Source organism: Anthonomus grandis, chromosome 14 (assembly GCF_022605725.1).
Source record: "Anthonomus grandis grandis chromosome 14, icAntGran1.3, whole genome shotgun sequence".
Taxonomy (NCBI): Eukaryota; Metazoa; Arthropoda; class Insecta; order Coleoptera; family Curculionidae; genus Anthonomus; species Anthonomus grandis.
In genome coordinates this window covers 2,331,966-2,359,726 of record NC_065559.1, presented here as the reverse complement: position 1 = coordinate 2,359,726, position 27,761 = coordinate 2,331,966, and the positions used below count along the sequence as shown (strand labels likewise).

General features: G+C 30.7%; 1 protein-coding gene across 1 annotated transcript; it reads right to left on the bottom strand.

Annotated features, from left to right (window-relative positions):
* LOC126744560 (UHRF1-binding protein 1-like) lies at positions 1-27,686 on the bottom strand. The gene is made up of 24 exons (XM_050452016.1): positions 27,470-27,686; positions 27,196-27,397; positions 26,730-26,918; positions 26,463-26,679; positions 26,222-26,397; positions 23,377-23,548; positions 23,218-23,316; positions 23,014-23,162; positions 22,022-22,217; positions 18,678-18,770; positions 18,441-18,622; positions 18,259-18,385; positions 18,037-18,206; positions 15,635-15,848; positions 15,350-15,489; positions 15,137-15,293; positions 14,795-15,016; positions 11,080-11,241; positions 9,691-9,827; positions 9,505-9,639; positions 9,167-9,445; positions 3,705-3,888; positions 3,472-3,647; positions 1-490 (listed from the first exon to the last, which is right to left on the bottom strand). Exons 1-24 carry the CDS (start codon positions 27,511-27,513, stop codon positions 386-388), a joined length of 3,927 nt encoding a protein of 1,308 aa, XP_050307973.1. The 5' UTR covers positions 27,514-27,686; the 3' UTR covers positions 1-385.
* Between the last annotated feature and the right edge of the window lie 75 nt (positions 27,687-27,761).

Sequence of the window (27,761 nt, the reverse complement as noted above, 5' to 3'; positions counted from 1 at the left end):
TTCCAAGTTCATATACTTTTATATTCCTTCAATGAATAATATTTTACATCAGAATCCTTATATTAATATATATGTATATAATTTAAAACAACAAGTATCATTAACTGTCCTACAGGTAAATGACAATATCAATAATAATAATAAAAATATTCTATCTACTGTACAGCCAATAAAAGAAGGGATTTCGTGATAAAACCGTTGCCTTCAACCCAGTAATGTCCTAATCAAAGTTTCATCATGAATCCTGTTGCAAGTCCCTCGTGATTTTTTTCACGTGAGAAATAATAAAACCACTTCAAAGGACTTGCTTATAGTTTGATTGACCGTCTAACTACTGCGAACCTTTGTCATTGCTACAGCAATTAGTACAGTCGAAGCAACATTGCTAGCTTTTCGAATTCCATTTCCAACCGTTGCCTGTAGAGAGCTGCTCCCGAAGTGAGAGTAGCTCGTCTAGAAGTTGCTTTTTCTCGTCCAGAAGTTTACTTATCTGAAAAAGAAATGTATTTTTTAACACTAGCGATTTATATATAAAAATATATTAGCTGTAAAAGAATTAAAGACTCCCATCTAAGTGGGATTATTATAAGCAACTACGTAACCATACAAACCCTGCAATAAAAGGTAAAAAGCCAGCATACTATGAAATTTCAAGGTTCTAGTATTAAGAAGTGGCATAAATTAATTAAACTAAAACCAATTCAACAAATTCCTGATAATATTAATGATTTTAATCAGAAGCGGTAAATGATCCAACAAACGCAAAATATCATGAACTTTTATACAAATAACGGTGTTACGGAGAAAATATTTAATTTTGAATATGTTGAAAAGTTTCTAGTAAGTTCAATTAAATCCAAGGCCTTTGGAGTAGACAATTTTAATATCTCATTATTGTCAAATATCTAACCTTAAAAGTGCACAATACAAAAATGCTTTCCTAAAATTTGGAAAGAGGCATTTATTACGCACATGTATTATACAATATTTAAAATTTGTTTATCATGTCATATTAGAGCTGTTTTTTTTTCAAGTACTTTTTTGAGATCACATTTACATAGAAATTGTAAACGAAATTAATATGTTTAATTTAAAAAATGCTTACTTTTTGAGATGTAAGGCAATTTATGCGGAAACCTAAGCACACTCCTAATTAGTCCATATACATTACAGCATTAATCAATTGAAATTTTTATTAAATTAACTTGAAGTTTAATAAAATCTCTAAAGCTTATTTGCTTGCGAATTTTCAAATACAGTCCCGAAAAATGAATGTGTGTGTATCAAATATTCTTGAGAATTGCACCGTAAAATTTAAATGAATCCTAAATGTTATTCTGTTAATGTAACATTTGTTGTGTGGGTGTCAACCATCAGACAGGTCAACAAAACTTCTACTTCCCTCAAAGACCTTAATATTCATGATAAAATCATATTCTTGGGTGAATTATTGAAATGAAGTGAGATACAAACAGTGTAAGTAAAAGATGCAAAGCATTCCAGGCACAACTGGCCAAGTTATGTGGCTTTTAATTTAGTTGAGATCGAGACCTTACCGAACGAGTAACTTTATCCTACTTACTTTCACTAAAAGTCAAATATCTCAAAAGCCACTGAAGGAAAAAATTTTAGTTGCACTAGTTTGAGAAATAAGTGCGCTATAGGAATAAAAAGTAAGCTTAATAAGTCAAAATCACTTCTATTAACTAAGGCATATTATAGCTACCATAACTTTTGACCTATGTTCTAACATCATCTTCATATTTTGTAATTACTTTTGTTTTCTTTTATTATTGTTTAATTTACTTCCTGTAACTTCTGTTTTGGGCAGCAGTTTTATTTACTTTAAAGTCTGTTTTGTTATTTTTTAATAACGTGTTTTTAAAAATGTTAGAGCTTATAAATATATATATATGTATCTTTTTAGGATGCACAAGATTTTGTCTTACGTAATATAACAGATTTTCTTTCTTTCTTTATTTAATATTTTTTCTTGAAAAAAAACAGTGAAATTAATTCAACTACCTGGAAAAAAATTATTCATTTATTCCAGGCAGTTGAAGGAATTTTTATTTTTTTAATGGAACAAAACAAATTCCTTGCAGACAGTTGAGGTAAATGCCAATTCTTAATTGGAATTAATACAACTGCCTGGAAAAAAATATTTATTTATTGCAGGCATTCAAGGAGAGAAGAAAAGGATGAAATTCAGGATTTGGGACTCTGTTTACTAATATAACATAAAAGACCATGGGAACTTTTGGTTTTTTCCAATATTTAATACTTTTTGTACGCTTTTTGGGAAAACTATTCTTCAACATGGTGCAATTATTAAATAAACCAAGTTGAACCAGTACGAAATAAGGCGAGGTTTAAATTTGGAATCCGGATGTGTGCCTATTGATTTAATAAGAACTTTGCAAATAAAATATATGTACTATGGCATGAACAGTAAACTTGTATGTCTAAAATGGCAAATAGGATTTTGTTCATTGATAAACAAATTAATTATCCAGAATTGTTACTACTGCACAATTTGATATGTACTATTAGTCCTAATATTTGGAAAAATAATTTGATATGTTCCAATTTTTAAGTCAGTGGCTGAAAACCGGTTAATGTGGTTGAAAGGTTCTTTGAATGTAAAGGGTCAAAATTGAACAATTTTGTTTAAAAATTATACTGGTAATATCTGTAGTACCTCATTTGTTGTTAACCACCAGTACTCAGCTATAACTTTGCAGATGCTTTGGTTTGTATTTAGATCATGTAAAGAGTTTTTCTACTAATACACTAAGAATTCTGCTATATTACTCTATTGTAAGACCTCACTTAGAGTATGCCTCAACAAGTTCAAATCTGTTCAAAATTGGTCAACTATTTAGACAAGAGATTTGGCATTCATGTGCACTCACTTTTAAAATATCGAATGTTTCTGTGAATTGTCCATCACTATTTGGCGGTATTATTCTTAAAATATTCTCGCGTACCCTCGGGAAACCTGAGCTGTTTAAGAACAAACATCATCATACAAATGATGGCTCTAATATACCATTAATAAGATCATTGATTGCTTTGAATTTAAAACTTGAATCTTTCGGAAGCAAGTTAGACATAGAATAGAATATACTGTAATATATATTAAGTTTTGTTTGTATATAGTTTATGGGTTTATATTATGATTTTTTTGCTTTGTTTTTTATTAAATAAAAAAAACTTGTCCCTTAATAGCTGTAAAAATCAAATTAAAGCACATCTAGGTTATAATTAAGTGAATTTAGATTCTTTGTAACTGTGTTATTACTAATAGGCCTGTTCGTTAATAAAATAAATAAATTTCCTTGTCCCCTAGACCATTTTGACGTATTTATTTCATACAATCTTTGTTTCTTTGGTACATAACAAAAAAAAATAATAATGTACTGTTATACTAGCGACTTATAAAAAATATATATATATTAATACACTTACGTCATCTTGTGCGCTTTTCAAATGGTTCTTAAGCAGATCAGACTCTTCCTTCGCTTTCCGCAACGATCTGTTTTCTTCCGAAATTCGCTCGAACATCAATAACTTACGCTTCAGTTCTTCATTGTCGGAGATCAGACTTGTGAGTTTTATTAAGTTTGATTGTTCTTGTTCACAACCTAAAAATACACGATCAAGTTTTAAAGCGTCCGAAGGAGCTCTCTGATTTATTTTACCGTTTTCCAAAGAATCCTTACGGTGACGCTTCGGATTCTTCCAGGTTAAATGAAAAATGCCATCTTCGCTACGAGTGATAAATAGTTCGAGTATATCTAGGTCGATTGGCACTGGTCCGGGCGAGGTTATGTTCACCGGTGGTCGGTCTTCATTTAGGTGGATTTTGACATTTTCAATGGATATCTGTGCGTTTATAAAAAAAATTAAGTTGTTAAATGTATTGGCTAAAAAATCTCTAAAAACGAGTCAGTACATAACAGTGATTGTAAGCAACAAATTAACTTCTCTCTCATAAATTAGGCTCTAACTTGAGTCCCGGAAGTCCAAACTTTAAAATTTTTGATACTATTTGAAGATTTTCTTGCTTTTTCTGAAAAAATTTTGAAAATCGCCTCAAAAAATGTCAAAATATTTGAGGCGTCTCATAGCAAAACTCGTCTTATCAATCAAATTTTACGAAAAATGTGGTAAATATGGCAATATTCTCTTTAGGTTGATATGCTCCTTCTACCTTAATAATATTCACCAAAACTTGCCTTATCCCATTAAAATTCAACGGCAAAATATTGCTGTTATCGCAAAACTTGCCTTATCCACTTGATGTGTCGTTTCAAAACGCGCGTTATCCGCGCGACCAGTCAGAAGTCGAAAACATGAAACACGTGCCTGCTTGTATCACCCGTTTTATATTTTTGTAGATTATTTGGATTAGTATAGGTTATTGTGGGATATTCTTACCAAATTCTTTGTTTTTAATAAACTTTTAAGGTATTTTTATTGAAATTATAATTTATAAAACTAACTAGTTATTTTTAATATGGATCAAAAAATTATCCCCGCAGAACGGGGTAAATGCAGAAGAAATATCAGTGACACATCTCAGTGGAAAAGAGAAATACTAAAACGCGAAAGGTATTTTATGTTTTTTTTTTGCAAGATTGACAGTGTATAAAGATAATTGTTCTGCTACTTTAGGCGTTCCGCCAAAGGTTTGCCAGTCTATCCTACCTGCGGTCACAATGGAAGAACATTCAAATGTATAAGATTAACCAGCCGAGATGTTTATGACTTTCATCAAAACTTTTATCAGGGGAAAACCAAGAAGGAGTAAGATGCGTATGCGGATAGCAGCTGAAAAGGTGTAAGTGTTAAGTATTTTGTGAAAAAGTCCGGTTACCAAAAATTTGAAATGCAAGTTTGCCAAAAAACGTTTTTGAACATTCTTAATATCTCTAAGGATCGCGTCCAAAGAATTGCCAGGCGATATCTTGAAACTGGGCTTTTGCCTAGAGAAAATCGTGGTGGCGATCGCGTAAGCAAAAAATACGAAGAAAATTTCTGGAGAGTTTGAAAGAAGTGGAAAGCCATTATTGTCGTTCGAAATCAAGTAGTCGGCAACATTTGAGTAGTAATTTAAATGTCTCCAAGCTTTGGAGGCTCTACAATCAAAAAGCGACTGTTAAAGTAAAAAAAAACTTTTTTCCATCACATTTTTTCAAGAGAATACAACATTGAATTTGGAAGTCCTGTAACCGATGCATGTTCCAAATGCATTGAGCTTTCTAAAAAAATAAAATTTGAAAAAGACTTTGATTAAAAAAACCAATTGATGATAGAAAAAAACACAAGCTAAGAGCCAATGCATTTTTTGCCAAACTTAAAGAGGTTGACTGCAATATGATAACATATTCGTTTGATTGTCAAAAAAAATTTGTCAATCCCAAGGTCCCCGACCAGATTGCTTATTATAGCAGGCAGTTATACACATATAACTTTACTGTTATTCAAGGTTCTTCCAAAGCAAACATGACCATGGAAAACGTTCATATCCACACATATCCACACATGTGGATAGAACATCAACATAAAAAGGGTTGAAATGAAATCTCTTCGGCAGTCTATGATGTTCTTTCAAAAGCTGTTTTGTCCTCTTATTCGGTCATAAGGCTATGTGCTGACGGATGCGGTGGACAAAATCGCAATTCAACAATGATAGGTATGTTATCTCATTTTGTTATAAATATCACACCGTCCAATATTAAATCCATAGAAATAATTTTTCTTGTTCTTGGACCATATTTACCACCTGATAGGGTATTCGGTAGAATTGAAAAGGAATTTAAAAAAAATGTCGACGATTATCGATCCTAAAATATATTTGGATTTATTTAAAAAACACGGTACTGTAGTAAACTTAGGCCAAGACTGTCTGGTTATGGACTGGAAATCTCAAGTTGGCGATCTTTTAAAAAATGTTAGTTCTTGGCATTTTAAGTTCTCCTTTGCTAAAACTCTGGTGAAAATAATATTATGGTTAGAGGAGAACAATTTTATAACTCGGATACTCGGGTACCTAAGTCGATTTAAAAAAAAAAGGAAAAAAATGGGATCATTTTGCTCCAGACACTGTTCCAATGGGAGCTCCAGTAAATTCTGCCAAGTTAAAGGATGTTGATAATTTACTAGAAAAACATTTTGGAAATGAATGGAAGAGCAAAGAGGATTTAAAGTTTTATAAAGATGTTTTAGATGGAATACCGAAGCCATTGATAGGACCTAATTCTGAAGTTCCAGAAGATCAATTTTGCGAACCACGAGAAGCAGAAGATGAAGGAGAATTAAGAATTTAACTTTTAAGACTTTTGTACTTTTAAAAATATAGATGTCCCTTCTCAAACTCGGCGTTGTTTTTTTATTTTTTTTTGCAGCATAACTTGTCAAATCCAAAATGATTAATCAAAACTTGTCTTATTCATTTTTGTTTATTTATTTTAGCCGATTAAGGATATTCTACATTTAAATAAATTGATGCGAGTGTTTTCTAAAAACTCATTTTATATTATTATTTAAAAAAAAAATAACTTTAGTAGAGGTTTTTCTGAATTTGCGTAGGACGACTTAACATGGATAAGACGAGTTTTGCTATGAGACGCCTCATTTGAGTGTTTATTCCGGGGATGCCTGTAAGAAACAAACTAAGTCCCCTCTCATAAAGTAGGCAATATATTAAGTCCTAGTAGTTCAAATTTTATTTTTTTTTTAAATTTTTGAGACCATCTGGAGATTTTCTTGCTTTTTCTGTAAATATTTTAAAATTCCTCATGAGAAAAAGTCAAAATTATTGAATTTTTGGTACTGGAGTGCCTGTAAGGAATAAAGTAAGTATTCTCTTATAAATTAGGGAATAACTCGAGTCCCGGTAGGATTGCGACATTCTTTTCATTGTTTTCTAAACAGCTGACTGACATTTCGTTTTATCGTTAATTGTATGGAAGAAATAACCAAAATATAACAAAGTAGTATCATGTTTGTTCTTCCAGTTAACGTCTTGAAATTCATTCCAGGTAGTTAAAGAATTTTTTGTCTTCTAAAAGAATTATAAGTGAGAACGTAAGAAAAAGTTTTGCCTTTTGTGTGTGTAAAATAATGAGAATTCGATGGGTGAAAGTGCCTACTCTTTGAGCATGAAAACACCGCTGTAGTAGGTTTGTTTATTATAAAGAAACTAACATATTTTGATGATGTGTGAGAGCAACAAATCAGTCTGAAATTTCTCCATAAATCAGTATAAAAAAACTCCGACTGAGTGCTATCGGTTGTTAAAGATTCCTATGGTGAATATTTTCTATATCGTGCGTGTGTTTTTTTTAATGGAATATGGTGGCCAAGAGAGCATTTATTGATTTTGGATTTTTAGAATTATTTTTTATTTTCTTGGGATTCCAATCATTCTTTCAATTTTCTTCATTCAAGTTTTATTCAGTTATTTCGATTGAGTATAAGTTAAATTCCAGGAATTTGAAGCCATTTTTTAGTTCTTAGGGACTTTTGGGACTTTTCTTATGTTCTTGGGATTTCAAATGTTATTCCAGACATTTAAAGTAATTTGCAAGTGAATTGCAGGCAACTGAAGGCATCGTTTATTAATTTTGTATTTTTTGGAATATTCCTAAGGTTCCAATCATTCTAAGTTTTATTCCAGTTATTTGGATTGAGTATAAATTTAATTCCAGGAATTTGAAGCCATTTTTTAGTTTTTAGGGATTTTTGGGACTTTTCTTATATTCTTGGGATTCCAAATGTTATTCCAGACATTTGAAGTAATTTGCAAGTGAACTGCTGGCAATTGAAGGCATTGTTTATTAATTATTTATTTTTTGGAATATTTACAATCATTCTAAGTTTTCTTCCAGTTATTTGGATTGAGTATAAGTTTAATTCCAGGAATTTGAAGCCATTTTTTAGTTCATTGCGATGACTGGGGCTTTTTTCGTTTTCTTGGGTTTTCCAGTCTTATTTCAGTTATTTGAAATAATTTTAAATCTAATTGCAGACAATAGAAGGCATTTTTTATTAATTTTGGATTTATTAACATATTTTTTGTTTTCTTGGATGTCTTATTTCATAGATTTGGAAAAGGTTCAAATTTTATTCCAGGAATTTCATGTAATTTTTAATGTAGTTCCCAGCATTTCAAGTCGTTTTTTTAGTTCTTTAGGATGACTGGGACTTTTCTTATGTTCTTAGCATTATAATAATTCCACATAAATTCAGTAAATTTAAATTTTATTCCAAGCATTTAAAGACATTCCTTTTGGATTTTCGAACATTTTTTGTGCTCTTGGGATTTCAATTATTCCAAATCCTATTCCCGCCGTTTAATTTATTAAGAATTACATACATACACCATTTTTTATTTTCTTTTTAGAATTTTTGGGACTTTTCCTGAATTGTCTCGATTTTATGCCATGCATTCATGAAAAAAGAATCATCACCTTCATTTTCCATGAGAAAGCCAGAACAAATACTATTCTTATAAGAATCGACAAATTACCATCAGAATCGACTGTTTTTATTAATCCATTATTAAACAAAGAAAAAGCTTATCAGGAATTAAAATTTGTTGGTTAAAAGTTTTTGGAAAAAACAACAAAAACAGAAAACAATAAAAATAAAGGAAAAATTAGGTACAATGGAAAAATTCCCAAAAGTCACACAAAGTCCCGGGAAATTAGGGCCAAAACGAAAAAAAGGCTAAAGACCACGGAAATTGAAGAAAAGTCAAGTCAGTAAACAGATTTTAAATATTATCAGCTTGAGAATCTTTTCTTGGTACTAGCTCTTATTTACTTGTATTTTTTTTAATTCCGCATCATTTCCTCTAGTTATATTAGTTTTATTGAAGAGTTTGTTCTTCTCCTTTATCACTTTTAAGCTCTGTATTATATACTTTATAGTTCAAGTTTATTTCCAAAAGTTTGGGGCATAAGATATCTGACATAAGAAGAAAACACACAAAAATCACATTTTTGTGTACAATAAATCTAGCAAAACCCGAAATCAAACAGAAACATTTATAGAACAAACAATTAAGACAATGAAAACTCCTCCAAATCACCCTCTTGAGAATGAAGCTATATATAACTAGTTAAATATACAATAATATAAACTAGATACTTACATTCAACGGTAAGGGAAGAGCAATAATTTCATCCTCGACAAAATCAGCTAAACCGACCACGGTGCTCATATTCAAGCTCATCGTAAGATCCTTCACTTCCATATTGAGACAATCATCGAAGACCTTCCTCATGTTGTCCTTATCGGTTAAATTGTATTGCGTTAACTGACTAGAAGAGGATAACGCTAACTTATGGTCCAAACGGATTTTCACTTTCGCTATTGGGGAGGTGTTATTGATGTTTTCGGTCCAGCCTCTAGAACGCATACTGAACTTGCCCTAAGAGAAATATCCAGTTGTTTGACCATAGTATACATTTAATATGCGATAATGATTACTTGAAACTCGTCCCACGGTATACTGGAACATTCCTCGCTAAATATGTTCCCCACTTGAACCTTTATCGACGAAGAAAATCCTTTGGATTGTTGCACCAGCTCCACGTTCGTTAGTTTAAAGGTTGAGACGCACACCTAAAAGGTTGTTAATGGAAACATTTTCTTGATAATTACTGTGATAGTTACTAAGTCTTTTCTGCGACAGCTGCTAGTTAAACTGTGATCACTTGTGGAGGTCGTATCGGCTTCTTCTACTACCTCGGACGCCTCCTCTACCCGTTCGAATTCTTGCAATTCGTTAACGAAAAACATATAATCCATACCTAGAAAATAAAAGCAAATGTGAAGGTATTTCAAGTAGATATATACAGTTAATAAAGGCAATATATATGTACTTGATTTCGTAATTTGTGTCAATGAATGATTTCTTGTAAAGAGATATTTCTTATATAAATCAGGCAAATGAATCTTATTAAAACCTTAGTGACTGCATTTTAAATTCTCATTTCTTCCAGGCAGTTGAAGCGGAATATAAAAGGTAACAGTTGCATATTTTTTAAAAAATAGATCACTAAAAAATTCTTATTTTCTCTTTCCAATTTAAACTAGACTTAAAACGAGCCTTCGAAACAATGTCAAAGAAGACTTTTATTAAGATTAAAACAATTTTGTATTTATAGAATAATTTTATCCTTTTTTATATCTTACTTATATTGCAGGTATCAAATGGTCAAGTGTAACAATATTTTTAACGAAGAATTAAAGTTAGTTTATCTGTGGCTGTGTGTCAATAAATTAAAACCTAATTTGTTAAAATCAGAAGCTATGATAATTGGAAAATCTACAACAGATAAAGAAAACTCCACTAAAAAAAATTTTAGTACGAAAATTGATAATGCAAATATTGAATTTGTCGACGGAATAAAATACCTTGGATTTATATCAAATAGTCAGTTAAATTTAAATGATTATTTTGAGTGTGTCATTGGTAAGGTGGGCAAAGAAATGAATTTTTAAAAGCATATGAAAGCCAAATTTTGACTACTGTGGATCACTGCTTTATTTCGGGAACAAAACAGATATAAATAAGTTAGAACCATTTGAAATTGCAGTAAATATGAAACAAAAAATAAATATATTAAAATCTCTAAATTGGCTGGATATAGAACAAACTTTTAAATATCCACTTCTTTTATCTCAATATTTGCAGGATTTCCTAAAAAGAAATAATGAGATTCATAGTTATTTTCTTATCATCATATAATAGTTATCTATCATGTTGCGTTAAGTTTATAGTTACCTATTAGATTTAACTAAAATGTATTATGATTGAAAATTGAAATTCTTTAAAATCCATACCGTATAACAATTTATCTGTGCCTTATTATATATTAGAATATTTAAATCAAAATTGATTTGGGGTAGTAACCTTTCAGTATTTTCTTGTAAATGATTTCTAGGTTAAGATTTTGTTTAATTGAGGACTTAAACTTAATATTTTCCTTCTTTTCAAACTTTGTATTTATGGTATTTTTTCAAATTACGATTACTACCACTTATTTGAAATTGACATACCTCTGACGTCTTCCTCAAAATTGATCATGACGATTTGTTCGGAATCACTGGAATCGCCGCTTCTCACTGAAATCGTGTCGGACATGTCGTCCGGACTTTGTTTTAGGGCGCTATCTATGGAGGACATTAGGTTGGAAAAACCCTTTTTCATTGAGGAAAAGCCTAAAAAAGGGGACGTGTTATAAAACAGGGATGGGTCCAAGTACTTTTAAAATAGTAATGACAGTTTTTGCATATTGTCGTTATCACTGAGGCATCATTTTTCTTCTGTAGATAAATTTTCAATAAATCCATATTGTGACTCTGCTAAAGCTTTTAATAAATTTCATCATTCCAATTTTTTACGATCTTCTTAACTATTTTTGACACGTTTGATACTAAAGTCATAAATAGAAATATCTTCTTTATTTCCTCTTTTAAATAATGGCTTTATCAGTTTGAAAATATCTGGACATATTCCAGTTTCTAATACTACATTAATTATTGTCGAAAGATTTTTATCATCATAATAGGAAAATGGTCAGTGATGTCAGTTTTATATATAAAACAATAAACTTTCTTGCCTGCATATTTTGTGCTCAAGTATATTTGTTAATGAGGGATTCGAATACATTTAGACCTAAGATATTTAAATATTCATTACTACAACTACGATGAAATGTATAAAATTTGGTCGCGTTTTATATGTAAACTTATAGATCGCTGTTTAATAACTTGAGGATTAATTCCACGAAGTCTGTAAATGGCACTAGTGTGAACTTTTAATTTATTTAAAAAAAAATATATTTAAGATTTTTGCTTTTCCCCATTTGCTGACCTTAAATTGATTTTTATAATCATTTCTAACACACACATCATCATTTTAATTAATCTTTCCAAGATTGTGTAGTGATTAATACCGTGTAATATCAAAATTTAGGTTTAAAGTATATAAGTGCTTATATTGCTAGTGATTTTTTATCTGACTAGTTAACGCATAAAAACTTTTATAAAACTTATATACAATTTTTATGCTCCTTATGAGAATATCTTAAAATTTAATTCCGATAAAATCTAAACCAATTTCCTATGACGTTCCTCAAGGCTCAATTACTTTCCTCTTATTGTTTTCAATATATAATTATTGTTTTTACTATATAATATATCAAAAACATAAATCATAGCACTATGAAACAAAAACATAAGAAAATACGTTGAACGTAACTTAAATATCCTTTTATCTGAAAATTATCTTTCTGCTGTGGAGCAAGAAAAACATTTTGGTATTATTATAGATAGTTCACTAATCTTTGAGCCTCATAGTAAATTAAAATTGAAACCTTAAAAAATTTAATAAATATCTTTCTAAACAAAATTATTTATTATGTGAGACTTGTGTGAGAAATGGTGATACTGTTTACGGCAATTCTTTACCATCGAATATTATAAGAGAATGATGCAGAAAATACAAAATAACTACTTAAGATTTTCCTGTAACATAAAATATTGTATAGGAAAAAAACAAGACGCTTCTAAACCAAGGCCAGTTAACATAAAGTTTTCACTTTTGGCTTTAAGAAATCTTGTATTTTTTGATAAAAAGAAGCTAAAGGGCACCAAATTGGTAATTGTTGAAAGATAGGTTTGACAATGATAAGGTGTGGACAGTGGATGAGAGAAATATTTACAAACACGATTTGGAACACGGATCGTACTAAAGAGGGAGGAGGATATTTTAAAATATGACAAGTAACATACAAACGAAGGCCATATTTGACAATAGTATTTGGTATTGTACCTTTTTTTATTATTTATAAAATTCATTTATTTTATATTATTATTGGTATATATTATTTTTTTAGTATTATATTAACGCATGAAAAAGTAAGATTCTTAAAATTAAATCACTGCATATAGCTTTCTTAAATGTACATACCTACGTTCTTTATTATGTTATTTTGCGGATGTAAAATCATTATTATTGCTTAAAATTATGATATTCTTTGAATTACTGAAAAATGGTTATCTTCTGATACAATATTATATTTATTTATATTAAGCTTAAATGTAAATAACGGGTTATACTTTTATAAAGGTTAATAGAGCTGCAAGAGGTGAAATTATAAATTCTTTACAAATGGGATATGTTGAACAGGCATTGAAATATTTCATTTATTGTTGGGTGTATTTATAGACCACCAAAAGAACAGTTTTTTGTATTTTTGAGGACTGTTTATCAAAATCAAGGGTTTTTTGGTGGCCATTTTAATTTAATTTTAATGGATTTAGAAAATAGAAGTTCAAGACTTTCATGCGTTGCATGCAACTTATAACAAATAGTAAATACTCCAACTAGGGCCACTTATAAGAGCAGTACTATTATAGATTTAATTGTACTTCCTAATGAAGAAAATTTCACTTTTCTTACCAAAAACGTTTCCCAAATTTATTACTATTACCAAGAATTAAAAATTGGAATTTTTAAATACTACAACCTTTGAAGATATGGTGTAGTTTCCAAATATTAACCAAAAGGTATCATGTTTTAATAATTCAATAAATAAAAAGTCTTTTTGATGTTCTGGCTACTTTAAAAAATATAAAAAGCAAAAATCACCCTGGCTAACAGATACTACATAAAAACCATGATAACTTTATTATTATTCCTATAAATAGAGCCAATATCTTAAATATATAAAAAAATATTATAACGCCGTAAAAAGAATCACATGTATAACGTTATATAGGGTGTCCCAAAAATTAACGATAAGCAGACAAATGGGCAATTGACCAGGTGCTTACGGATTAAAAAAAAACATCTATCTTGAGTATTTTTAAAATTATAGGCATTAATAGAAAACCGAAAAAAAAATTACACCCTGTTGATCTTTTTAGTACTGCGGTTACAAATGTTTGAATTTATTAACATTTTTTTTTAAATGTAAACCTGAATAACCCTTTAATAAATTACAAAACTAACTTAAAACACAACTGTTCACATTTTCAAGAAATTATTGGATTTTTGCTCAAATTGGGTTGAAAATTGTGTCTTTTGACCATCATATCCCAACTTCAACTAATTGTCTTGGAAAATAAAATTACTAAATTCTTTGGCAATAGCGATTTCAAAAGTTGGCGCATCTAATCTAGATTTCAAAATGGTAAGATGCTTGTTAGATTATTGGTTTAATAGGGGTGTATAATTTTTTGTATATAGTCAAATATACGCCGCTACTCTAAGCTAAGTTAATAATTAAATAAGCTTAAGTTAATAAGCAAAAATCTGATAATTTCTTAAAAATTTGAACGGTTGTGTTTGAATTTAGTTTTGTAATTATCGAAGGGTTATTCGGCACTAAAAAGATCAACAGGGAGTGTCAATTTCTTTTCAATGCCTATAATTTTAAAAGTATTTAAGATAGATTTTTTTAAATATTTTTGTTTAGAATCCCTGAACACCCGGCCTATTGCCCGGTTTCGGCTTATCGTTGATTTTTAAGACACCCTGCATGCAGCATTATTAATTATCAAAGTCCTGATTATTTGGGAATACTGAAAAAAACCTTTCGCCGATCTTTTTCTTTTGTTGCTGCATACTTGTAGAACGATTTACCGTATAGCTTTAAAACATATAATAAGAAAAATTTTTTATGTAAGATTAAAGCTAGTTTTAGAACAAAGTTCTTAGATCAACTTTTCTTTTTAATAGGGCCGACTTCTGTAATGGTAAACTTACCCACATAATTCATGTTGTTATGTAAAGGATTCTTTAGTTGGGGACTTCTAGTTGCTCCCTGTGGTGAATACGATGAATTCGTCAACGTTTTATTTTGCATTAAATAAGATTCGGAATGTTCCGGCACCGATTGCGAATACACCGTCGTATTTTCCGAATATGACACGAATCTACCGCTATTTTCTAGCTGAGGTATTGAGCGGTTACTGTTGCGGAGTATACCTGATTTAAACAAAGATAGTTGAGTATTTGGTTTTCAGGTAAAATAATGAAGAAGAAGTATCATAAATTAACAGTTTAGAAGAAATAGTGCAGATTTCAAGTAAATTCTTAACCCCTTACCTACGGTGATGTCATCTATGCTACTAAAATCGGGCACGAACGATTCCCCATCGTCTCCCCCTGAAGATTCTTTTCCAGGACTTTGGGGGGGCATAACGAAAGTCACCTCCAATTGGGGTATGAGAGCCCCGATCGCCATAGAAGAATTACTTTCAGTCTAAAATTTTAATTAAATTCAACTCTTAAATACCATGACAAAAAGCGCAAACTTACCTTTAGAATTCTATCGGAGTCTAAATTTAAAAACGTAGCTAACTCGGCAGCCTGGTCCGCTAATCGCAAAAGGAACAAGTACTGATAATGATTCAGTTGTATGCTTACTAGGTTTGATATGTAGGCCAAAGCGTGTATGTCTAAAAACAGTTATACAGTTATGTTTAAATTAGAGGTATAAAGTAGACTTTAGGAAAATAAAAGTTGTATGTAATTATCTGCAGAAGTGTATGAGGACCAACGAAAAAATCATCGATTAGGCCAATAAAAAACCTAATAACTCACCAGCCGTTTCTCCTTTGTCCCTAGTTTCTTTTACAGTACTGTTTGGATCTAAATTGGCATGTAACCAAACTGTTACAGGAACAGCATCCAGAAATGGCACCGGTTTATTGATATCGGACTGCGCTCCCAGGAAATCCCCATAAACCGGATCCAGGAAAATGCACCACACGTCCTTGGCGTCCGTCCAGAAAAGTTCTCTGCACAGTTTGCCATCCTTCAATATTCAAAATAATAAAACGTTTAATTAATCATACTTAATGTGATTAATACTGAGATTGTAAATGAGTTTTACCAAATAGTACATAAAATCTTTACAGAATGTGTTCCAGCGAAAACTCAAGTTGGTAAAGTGTTTTTTGTATTATGCTAAAATAATTAACATGATAAAATAAATTAAAAAAAAAACAAATATTTAATTTTGGTGCAATAAATACAAAGAAATTCGGCAAAATATAAAAAGGGAAATAAGTATATATACCCTTATGAATAACTTATTACTTTAAGCGCTTTATCATGATTTATATTTTTATAGATAAGAGGCATCCTTGTTTTTGAATAAAACGTATTTACCTTCAAAACTGCTGCTTATTTTTTACTTTATCACTTAAAAACTATTTCAGTTGAAACAATGTTGAGTTTTTACTGAAAGTAAGGCTGTTTTCTAACGAACAACTTCATATAAGTTTTAAGAAGTAATTTTGCATTTTGTTCATTATTCTTAAACATTTCTCTATGTAACTTCTAAACTATTTGACATATTGAAGTAATTCTTTCACAATATAATAGTGAACATCCTCTAGTTTACTTTTATATAAAAAAGTTAGTCCTAAGTCAAAAATTAACTTTGCTAGAGCAATTTTGGTTTCATGATGATTTGGTCACAAAATGTTTAAGTTCTTTTAAGGATCTCTTGAAAACTATTCGAGGCATTTCAATGCTGTTTTTATTCAAAGTAAGGGCGTTTTCTAATGAACAATTTTATATATAAACCATTTTTGAGCACATTTTAGATTTGACGTTCTAAAAACTAATTTGGCATTTTTTCATTATTCTTGGACATTTTTTCCTGTAACTTTTAAACTATATAACATATCGATGTAATTCTTTCAGAGTATAATATTAAGCATTTTCAAGCTTAATTTTATGTAAGAAGGTTAATCCCAAGTGAAAAATTAACTTAGCTAGAGCAATTTTCGTTTCATGATAATTTGGTCACAAAATTTTAAAGTTTTTTTAAGGATCCTTTGAAAATTATTCAAGGCTCTTCAATGGAGTTTATACTCACACTAAGGCCGTTTTTTAATAAATAATTTAATATATAAACCATTTTTGAGGCTCTATTACTTCCTGAGATAGAAAGAGTTTTGCAAGCCAAGTCCCAATGGTCACCAGATTTGATTTTTTCTAAGAACTAATTTTGCATTTTTTCATTATTCTCCGGGTAACTTCTAAAATATTTAACATATCGACGTAATTCTTTCACGACATAATAGTGGACATTCAGTAGTTTAATTCTCTGACAAAAAGTTAATCCTAAATGAAAAATTAACTTATCTAGAGCAATTTTGTGTTCATGATTTCAAGGTTTTTAATGAATAACTTAAAAACTATTTGAGGTACTTCAATGGAATTTTTATACAAAGCAAGAGCGAACAAGTTCATACATGACTCATCTTTGGGGCTTTAATACTTCCTAAGATAGAACAAGTTTTGCATGCCAAATCTCAATGCTCACCAGATTTGAGGTTCTAAGAACTAATTCTGCATTTTTTCATTATCTTAGACATCTCTTCATGTACATTCTAAATTATTTAACATATTGATGTAATTCTTTTACGATTTAATAGTGAACATTTTCTAGTTTAATTTTATGTAAAAATAATTAGTCTTAAGTAAAAATTAACTTATCTAAAGCAATTTTGATTTTATAATAAATTGGTCACAAAATCTTTAAGTCTTTTAAGGATCACTTAAAAACTTGAGGTACAATAAAGCTTTTACTTTAAAGCGTTTTCCAATAAACGAATTTATATATGAACCATTAAACTTTAGATTAATGGTTCATATATGAATGAAGAACATTATATTTTAGATTCCATTGTGGCAGTGATATCTTTCATCGGCAAAACTTGTCGATACGTCGGCATTTGTATAAAACGTGAAGGATGCTACTACTAGCCACTTTTATCTTAAGAAACGTCATAAACCATAGAACGACACACTAATAATTATTTAATCGAACAATATTATTAAGTTCTCAAATTGGAGAAGGTACTACACGTATTAGTTCATGTAATTTTGTTTTTATTCATGTCATACGTTATTTAATATGTATTAAAGATGTTATAGTGTCTGTAATTTGCCTCTGTTTGTTGAAATGAAGCGTTTAAATGTATACTTACTTTAACTTCAAGCGACGTTAGATCCAGTTGTTTAGGTAACTTCCGCATATCGTCTGCCGCGGAAATATGATCAATAAACTTCTGTGTGACCGCGTAATAATCCCCCGGTTGACTGGGAAAATCGCTGCCGAAGAACAGCGAGCCCATATGGAACGAATCTACACACTTAGCTAAAAAATGATCGTTTTAATTACGATTTAAAACGTCATAACACTAAAATACCCAAATCTGCTCTGGACGAGTTATCCAATGCCCTAACGTTGGTGATTGTCGCCCTAGTGACTTGCAAGCTCAAACACTTCGGTCTGTCCCTTTGGCTGTGGTATTCTGCGGAACTTTCAAAATTTAGCTAAAAAAAAACCATTCTGGATAATAACGGGATATAATTGCGAAAAATTACATACCCTGGGCAATATCGCTTCAATTTTCACATCGATATACGTGAAATTCGAGTTAACTTCTTCGGCTTGGGCGTCTTGCAGGGACTGAATTAAATTCAAAAGGAAGCAGTTCAACCATAGGCAAGTGTCCTGGTCGAAAACCACTTGGATCGGGTTAACTTGTATATAAAACTTAGGGGCTGGTACTAAATCAAAAAAACTGATTTTATTTAAGGTTTTACCCCAATATATATAACTTACAAGGGAATGGCACATCACTCGGGTAATAGTAATAAATATATTCTGCGTGAACTATACGGGCATCTTTTGGTAAACTCATTCTATTTCGGTCACCTAAAACATGATTTTCTTGAATGAAATTGGTATATTTAAGAATGCAAGTTATAAGGTGAAGGAACTAACAGTTATAGCATATACACATCTGGTGGTTCTGACAGTTTTGCGATCGCATTAGTTGAAACGGTCTTTAAAACATACCGGAAGTCTTTAAGATCTAACGAGCTAATCCGAGGTAAAAGAGATGCCAAAACTGGATACATTTGAGATGAGATTATTATGATTAACAAATAAATAAATAAAGTTTATTGACGGAATTCCCATTTACAAAATTTCAATGTAAAATAATATAATAAAACAGAAATCGTAGTATTTAACAAATACATTAGAAAAGTTATAAATAATCTTCAAGTATAGTACAATATAAATATGAATTAAAATTAAAACACAAGCTATTTTTTGACAACAACAGTCTTCAAATGTACTACAAACTGTCTCCAGCAAAAAAACAAATATGTACTTAAATTTAAATTATCAATCTTTTTATTTTTGACCCAAACTGCAAAAAAGGCATACGAAAGATATCAATTTCCTTGGGTAGATTATTGGCCAGTCTACACATTTGATAAAGAGGCCTATTAATAATTATTGTGTTCCAAATATTACCTCATATCTATTTCTCCTTAGAGGTACATGAAAATTAACTAGCGCAAGGAGATTAGGATAATTGATCATACCATTCAGTAATTATATATATCAGTTTGTCTGTCTATTCATTTAGGCAGTTTTATTAACACACATCCTGCATTAGCAGATATAAATGATTTATGTTTTTATTCGAACAATTTAAAGTTGTTGGATTTACAGAATAGCTTTAAAGTTACTTAATATTTTAGGAATAGTATGTATCTTAATTCCAGAGGTGTATGGTAAATTCAGTACAGTGAATTATACTAACTCCACAGATATGCATGATATTTCTCTAGAATATTTGGGGATTGCTAATTGTTGCTCTATTGCTGTTTCCTCTACATCACATAAACCGGAGATGGCTTTTTTAGAAACACCATATATCCAGTCGATCCGCAATAAAGTCTACATGTTGACTGTATTTCTTAAATACTATAAAAAACCAGGATTTGTATGTATAACGGAATACTGGTTGCGTACTGATGAACCCTTGCACGTCCTTAATTATGTGATTATATCCTGTTTCTGTAGGTCTAAAACAACCGGAGGGGTACAGTTATATTAATTAGAGAGGACTTGTGTGAGTACTTTTACATTTTGGTAATTTGTTGATAGAGGGTGAATTTAAATTTTCACTCGTATATGATAAAAAAATAATTCTCTATATTTTATGCATAAATGTCAGGCATAAATTGTCTTATTATTAGGGTTTTTTTTAACGGTAAATAAATAAATTAAAAAAAAAAGCCACTGCAGTTTCTCAAGGTAAACCTCAGGATCCGGGTTCAGACCCTCAACTGAACCTGAAATAGATCATTACCTTGGTTGTTAAACACAATAATAAAATTATATAACGTGTTTGTGAGATCACATGTAGAATCTCTGTTATATTAGCAATTGCTGTTTCCAATATCGACTTTATCGAAAAAGTTCAAGAAAGATTTTTATATGTACGAAAGAACTATGCATGTCCCTTCATGGTGTCCTAGAGGTTAATTTTTGAATCCTTTAGGTTCAGAAGGTTAAGTGAAAGAATAGAGACTATAACTAGATAACTGCAAATATAGAAATAACCGTCTGATTAATTTCACCAATTTTAGGGCACCGAAGATTAAACTTCGAATTTTAACTAATGAAATTTTTTTGGGTGACACTAAAAGCTTATCTCCGATAAATAGTATCTGTAACGCATTACTTAATGGTTCACAGTCTACTGATTTATTTTTTTCAAAACTAAAAGAGTTGAAGGGTTGCATTGAGGCATATAACTTACAGGCATGAGGTGTCTGGAAAAAATGGCTATTTTAGTTTTATTTATTTTTAAGTGTTTTTAATTCTATATTCTTATTAGATTAAGTGAATTCCTAATTCTTGTTCCTGCAACTTTACAAGTAATTACAATATTTTGGCGTTTGTAAAGCTAAATAAATAGCGGAGTTAGTTATTATTCATTCTTTATTTCAAACCTTTTGATAGCTGCGAAAAAGCTAATACAAAAGCACTTATCTATGTTTGAGTTCAGGTTATTTTTAGATGACTCTAGAGTATCAATAATGTCCACCGCTAAACTTTAGATAAAAGTAAATTAATAAGAGAATGAATAATAAGGGTGCAGCGATGGCCAATGAAAGTTTGGGACAAAAGGAGCCCCAAAGAAGCCATATTACAACATTTAGTACAAAGATTTAAGCTTCATCAGGAGTTTTCAATTTTTTAAAATAAAAATCCGAAATACTTCATGCACCAGATGTGTATATGTGAAAAAACCCATTTCAATTCTATATACGTACGTGGATCAATAAGTCCCGGGACTAACCAACTGATGGCAACATTATTCTACCCTTAGTTTTTGAGTTACAGTGATTTACGCAACACTAGTTAAGTGTTTTTTTTTCTTTTAAACGGGATTGGGAAATTAGAATTAATGGGAAAAGTATTCTCCCGAGCTTTGCTAGAGTATTATCCGACTGTGGAGAACAGTCTAAGGTACTCGCGGAATAATATCTGTTGATTTAATTAGTTGAGAAGTTATTGGATATTGTAGCCAAACAACCACCAAGGAGAACACAAGCCAATGGTAAGGAAGGTGAAATTGAACTTTAAGTTGCCTTTCTAAGACCATATTCTCCAACCATCGCTGATTATGCTTCAGAGATAAACATGCTAAAACAAATGTAAATCACTCTAAAAAATGATTATGTTGAAGATAGTAAGTATCATTTGAAAAGTTAGTCCCAAGACTTATTGAACCATCTGTATTTGAAAAGCGGATAAGCGGAGATATGTTACCTAACTATACAAGGACATTTTAAAAATTTATAGACAGAGAGAGAGAGACATTAAAGCAGTGATAGTCCAAATACTAAATGGTCCGAGTAAGGCAAGCGAAATATTGCCTAATGACTCTAAAAGCAAATATTATTCGGGAAAAAGGGGTGCAAATCTAGGACAGCAACAATTTTTTTTTTGTTTAAATTTATGATACCTGATGCTTTATTCTCGCTCCGTTTTTGTTGGGCTATTAAACAATATAATTCTTAGTTACAAAAACAAGGCTCTCAGTTAATATGCCACACATTTAAGTAAAACCCATACTGTAACTACTCCTTTAAACTTACCGGAAACAAACTCCTTTAAAACCTGCTTTTTTCCCGAAGTGGTGACCCTATAAACAATGAAGTCAAAGACCCGCATCACCACCGAGGTGGTCATCAGTTTGTTTAACTGAAACTCCAATCGCCTTTTAACTTCTTTGTAGCTCGGACTGGGATGTTTTGGCGTTTCCGGAGACGTGGCACTTCGCTGAGGTTCCATCTAATTAATAAATGTGAGTACTTCATTTGTCATTGATAAAAATATTGGCATTTGTCGAAGAAGGTCTATAAGTAGCAATTAATTTTTATTTCAATGAATGTTTTCCAAACAGGATAGTCAGAAAAGCCAGCTCGTGTTTATTTGGGTGGTGTTACAAGTGTTAAAATATGCATTATGTTAGGTTCCACCCTATTTGATTAGGGATTACGTCGGGTGTTAGACTTGTAGACAGAAAAAGAAAGTCGTATAATTGGTTACGAGAAATTAATTTATTCTCCTAAACGTTAACTGGTTAATCGCGGCAATCTCTGATTTTACACTTTACTTTATATACAACTATTTATATTTTATGGATTTTTATAAAAGAGCGCGGAGCCCGGTACATGTCTAATATGCAACCACCTGGTCCAACATATCGCAAAGACTACACTCCAACGACTCTTTTAAAGGCGAAAACCCAAATTCAGACTCGTTACAACCATTATTTTTTGCATGCCCTACTTCTTTTTTATTACAGGCGGCTCGAACTTATCGCGGGAACAGTTCCTTTGACGGCGCGTCTTTTTCAGCGCTTTCCGGGTACGAAGCCATAAATCACGAGCACTTCTGCCGAATTAGGGGAATATCGAGTGATACAAAATGGTATGAGGTATTTAAAACCGTGGGTATGGCGAGCTAGCTATCGAAATATAAAAATCTCCTAACACATTACTGTAATAAAAATTGTATCCCTCAATATGAAAATTTTTTGTTTGTAGTTTCTATAAAACATGACTGAAACAACACCGTTACTTACCTTAGGTTTTCTGCTCAAAGGTGTATGCTGCATCTCGTTTTTAAGAAAGAGGTCCATGAATTTCGTTTTGAACAAGCCTAAAGCGTGCTCTTGCCACATCGTGTGCGGTACAGACGACGCGTTATAAGTGGGCCAATGTTTTCTATCACCTGAAACGAGTTATTTAAAATATTATTTAATAATTTTTACGGTTTGCCCTAAAACCTTTGGCCAAGTGATAGGGGTAAAAATCGATCTGCAGCTTTTTAACGGAAATCTGCAGGGCCCCGCCGTCTTTTAGGTTCGGATGCGACGATCTGCCATCTAGGATTTAAATTAAATTAAAAATAAAAAACAGTGGAAACAGTGGAATTGGACATTTACCTCCTGGATCATCGCATAAATGGAGAATAATCTGATTCGAAAGGAAGTGATAAGAGGTTTCGACTACATCATAAAGGGAAAACATACGACTGGAAGCTTTTGATGTTTTAGTTTGGGTGGTATCGCTTTGCATCGCTTCTTGGGCTATTTGGGCTCGGTATTCTGGTAATTCCTACGTAACAAATACATCGTTCAATTAATTTAATAGAAGAGTAATGGTTTTTTCAGGGTAAGGTCAATTGAACAGGTGTTTTGGGATTTAACTAAAGCATTCGATTCAGACTGGATTTTGCAAGGAAAACTGATTTTGTACCTCTTTATGTGAGGAATGTAACTAGAGAAAGAATTAAATGAATTTTTATAAATTTCTACAGTCCATTCACTGAATAGGTAAGAAAACAGTTTTCCTTCAAAATCATTGATATCGGCTAATTTTTTTTCAAAAAAACTTTTCACCCAAAAATTTTCCAATTTTTTCAGAAATCCTCTATAACTTCTTTATTTTTCGATTTACGGATAAATGTTATTCTATATGATTTGTTCTATTTTTGATAAGGAATAAAATAAAATAAAAAAAATTTTCACATTCCCAACGGTTTTCGTAAAACGAGGAAAAACTGTTAGGAGGTTTTTCCCAATTTTCTGGAAAACTGTTGGACATAAAAATGATTTTTCTATTGCATTTGGTGCGCATTGACAATCTAAGCAACTTTTGTTCCAACAATTTTTTTCTCCAACCAGTAGTTTTCCAGAAAAAGTATAAAAACCAAAATAATGAACATTTTCACATGGGTATCCTTTGGATTTTTTGAGGCAGACTTTTTTGGGAAAACTGGGTATAACTTGTTTCTGGTACATTTTTCAAAAAAGTTTTATAAGACTTTTTTGAAGCTTTTTGAGCAATTTATCACAATATAAAAAAAAATAATTTTTTCAAAAAAAAAAAACAATTTTTTCACCCCAAAATTTTCCAATTTTTTCAGAAATCCCCCATAACTTCTTTATTTTTCGATTTATGGATAAATGTTATTCTATATGATTTGTTCTATTTTTGATAAGGAATAAAATAAAATAAAAAAAAATTTCACATTCCCAAGGATTTTCGTGAAAATGAGGAAAAACTGTTAGGAGGTTTTTCCCAATTTTCTGGAAAACTGTTGGACATAAAAATTATTTTTCTATTGTATTTGGTGCGCATTGACAATCTAAGCAACTTTTGTTCCAACAATTTTTTTCTCCAACCAGTAGTTTTCCAGAAAAAGTATAAAAACCAAAATAATGAACATTTTCACATGGGTATCCTTTGGATTTTTTGAGGCAGACTTTTTTGGGAAAACTGGGTATAACTTGTTTCTGGTACATTTTTCAAAAAAGTTTTATAAGACTTTTTTGAAGCTTTTTGAGCAATTTATCACAATATAAAAAAAAATAATTTTTTCAAAAAAAAAAAACAATTTTTTCACCCCAAAATTTTCCAATTTTTTCAGAAATCCCCCATAACTTCTTTATTTTTCGATTTATGGATAAATGTTATTCTATATGATTTGTTCTATTTTTGATAAGGAATAAAATAAAATAAAAAAAAATTTCACATTCCCAAGGATTTTCGTGAAAATGAGGAAAAACTGTTAGGAGGTTTTTCCCAATTTTCTGGAAAACTGTTGGACATAAAAATTATTTTTCTATTGCATTTGGTGCGCATTGATAATCTAAGCAACTTTTGTTCCAACAATTTTTTTTTCCAACCAATAGTTTTCCAGAAAAAAAAATAAAAACCAAAATTATGAACATTTTCCCATAGGTAGTACCCCTTTGGATTTTTTGAGGCAGACTTTTTTCGGGAAAACTGGGTATAACTTGTTTCTGGTACATTTTTCAAAAAAGTTTTATTAGACTTTTTTGAAGCTTTTCGGCCAATTTATCCATTTACGAAAACAAAATTTAATTTTCTCAAAAAAATTTTTTTTTCAAATTTTTCTTTCAAAAATCTTTCAATTTTTCAAAAAGCTCTGATAACTTTTTTATTTTGAGATTTAGGACTAAACGTTATTCTCTATTATTTGTTCTATTTTTAATAAAGAATACAATGCTAAGAGAAGATTTTCCGTATTCCCAACAGTTTTTGAGGAAATGAGGAACAACTGAAAGAAGGTTTTTCTCAATTTTCTGGAAAATTATTTTTTTATATTTATCATCCACCCACTTCAGTACATGTATGTGACTTAAATCAATTAATCAAAGAGGAATTAACTTATTTTCATTAAAGAATAATAAGTTTAGAAGCAAATCAAAATAATTTATTTAAAGTACCTAAGACATTTCTGGATTTTATTAATACTATAATATAGTTAATAGTATAATATATTATATTATAATGATTTTTTCTTTTTCAGTGTCCAATGTACCAATGGTAATGTTTCTATAAATTGGGAAAATATGTGTGTTGTTTCCTATATATAATCCAAATTTTATAGACTCTCACTCTGGAGATATTTCACTGAATAACTAATTTTTATTGGCATATAAGCATGATATGTAGTATAACTATTTTTGCATATTCTTCTTAGATCTATACCTTAAAAAAACTTTCTGCAAATTGCCAAAAACAGCTATTATGATTTTACTATTGTCTCAATTGAAAGAAATTTGGTTAAGTAGATCAACAATGGTACTGAGAGTACTAAATAAAGAAATCTGTATTGATATGTATCATATGAGATAAATTTGTCAGCAAATGATGCTATTCTGTTATACCAGTGCTATTTGAATAATAATCTTCCACTATAACAAACTTTATGATGTACAGGGCATAACTTACTTTACCACTATTAAATATAAAACTTACCTCAAGTTTTCTGGCAGCTTTTAACTTTCTGGTAAGTTGAGTAGCTCTTTGAATTAACCCAGAAAGTGAGTTTAAGAAGTGCAGTGCCGCTTTTAGTTGGGAATCGGTAAGTACCCACAGCAAGTCGTCCAATATTATAACGAGCCTTGAGCCAAGAATAAAACAATCTGAAAATTAGTTCATATTGCATTAAAAATAAAACATGCATATGGGCATAATTGGTGTTCTCACCAGAGAGCCGTTTTTTTTATGGTAATCCTACATCTAGCCTGATTAGTAAGCAACCTTAAAGGGGTTAAATTGTTGTCTTTGGTAGATTTAGCCTCTATTCTCACAGTTTGCCATTGAAGCTCTTTGAATATCAATATTTGTCCCTTTTCGGGATTTTTTAACCTTGTCAAAGGCAGCTCCAACCTTGTAAATTTAGGAGTTACGGATTCCACTATGATTCTTTGTATCTAAATATAATTTTATATAATTAAATACATTAAACCATACATTATTTTACCTGTAGAGTAGCAACAAATGCAGGGCTATTAAATGATATATTCACTGTGTTAACAGTAACAGTAATTCCATCGATAACTTTATGTATAAAGCTGTATTTGCCTGGGGCATAAGCAGACATAGCATCTTGGTTAGACATTGACCTTAATTCCTCACATGTTTCTACCATTATATCTACTTCATCAAGACTCTGGAAATCAAATAAAAGCTACTGTGGTAGTTCTTCTTATTCTTCAATTGTATGTTTTTTAATTCTTCTCATTACTTTGATTTAAACTTACATAAGCTAAGTACAAATATGTACATATTCTCACTGTTTCAATCCATGTTATATCCACTCACAACAATGAGCTACAGATACATTAGTTATTGAATAATTTTAGGGTGTAAAGGTGTTAGTTAACTCATAAAGCCTTTATAGGTTTGGACTAATTGGTTTATTATCCATGAATATGTACATAACTTACCAAAACTATAGGGACAGTCTTCAGTTTAGTCCATGGCACCCTAAAAGTAACCTTATTGCACCATGCCTTTTTCAATCTCAACCAACAAGGCAATTCCAATAAATCAGTTAAAACGTCTTCGTTCAATTCCAAGTTGGATAGTTCACCCTCTCCTTTAAATGTACTAAAATTAATTTTATCCGCTGACAGGTTCTTGGTAAACCTAGAATAAAGTCAAATTATTAATTATCAAGGGGCATAGAGTCCAGATAGTTGAATTGATCGGTTTTCTTACCTAGACAAGTGCTTAAGCAACTGGTTTTTTATTATTGAAACCATTTTTTTTTGTTCTTATAAACTATGCACATATACGTTATCACATTGAGGAATTAAATTAAAAACTTTATATTCATGCTATCTACTTTAATGTTTTGATATTATTGAAGGAAAATTAATAAATCATCTTTTTCTACTATAAAAAAAAACAAATAGCAACAAATTGAATCACATATGATTTTGACAATCATGGTTTTATTTATGTCATAGGATTTGTTTGTTCCCGGATAGATGGCGGCACCACTCAACAT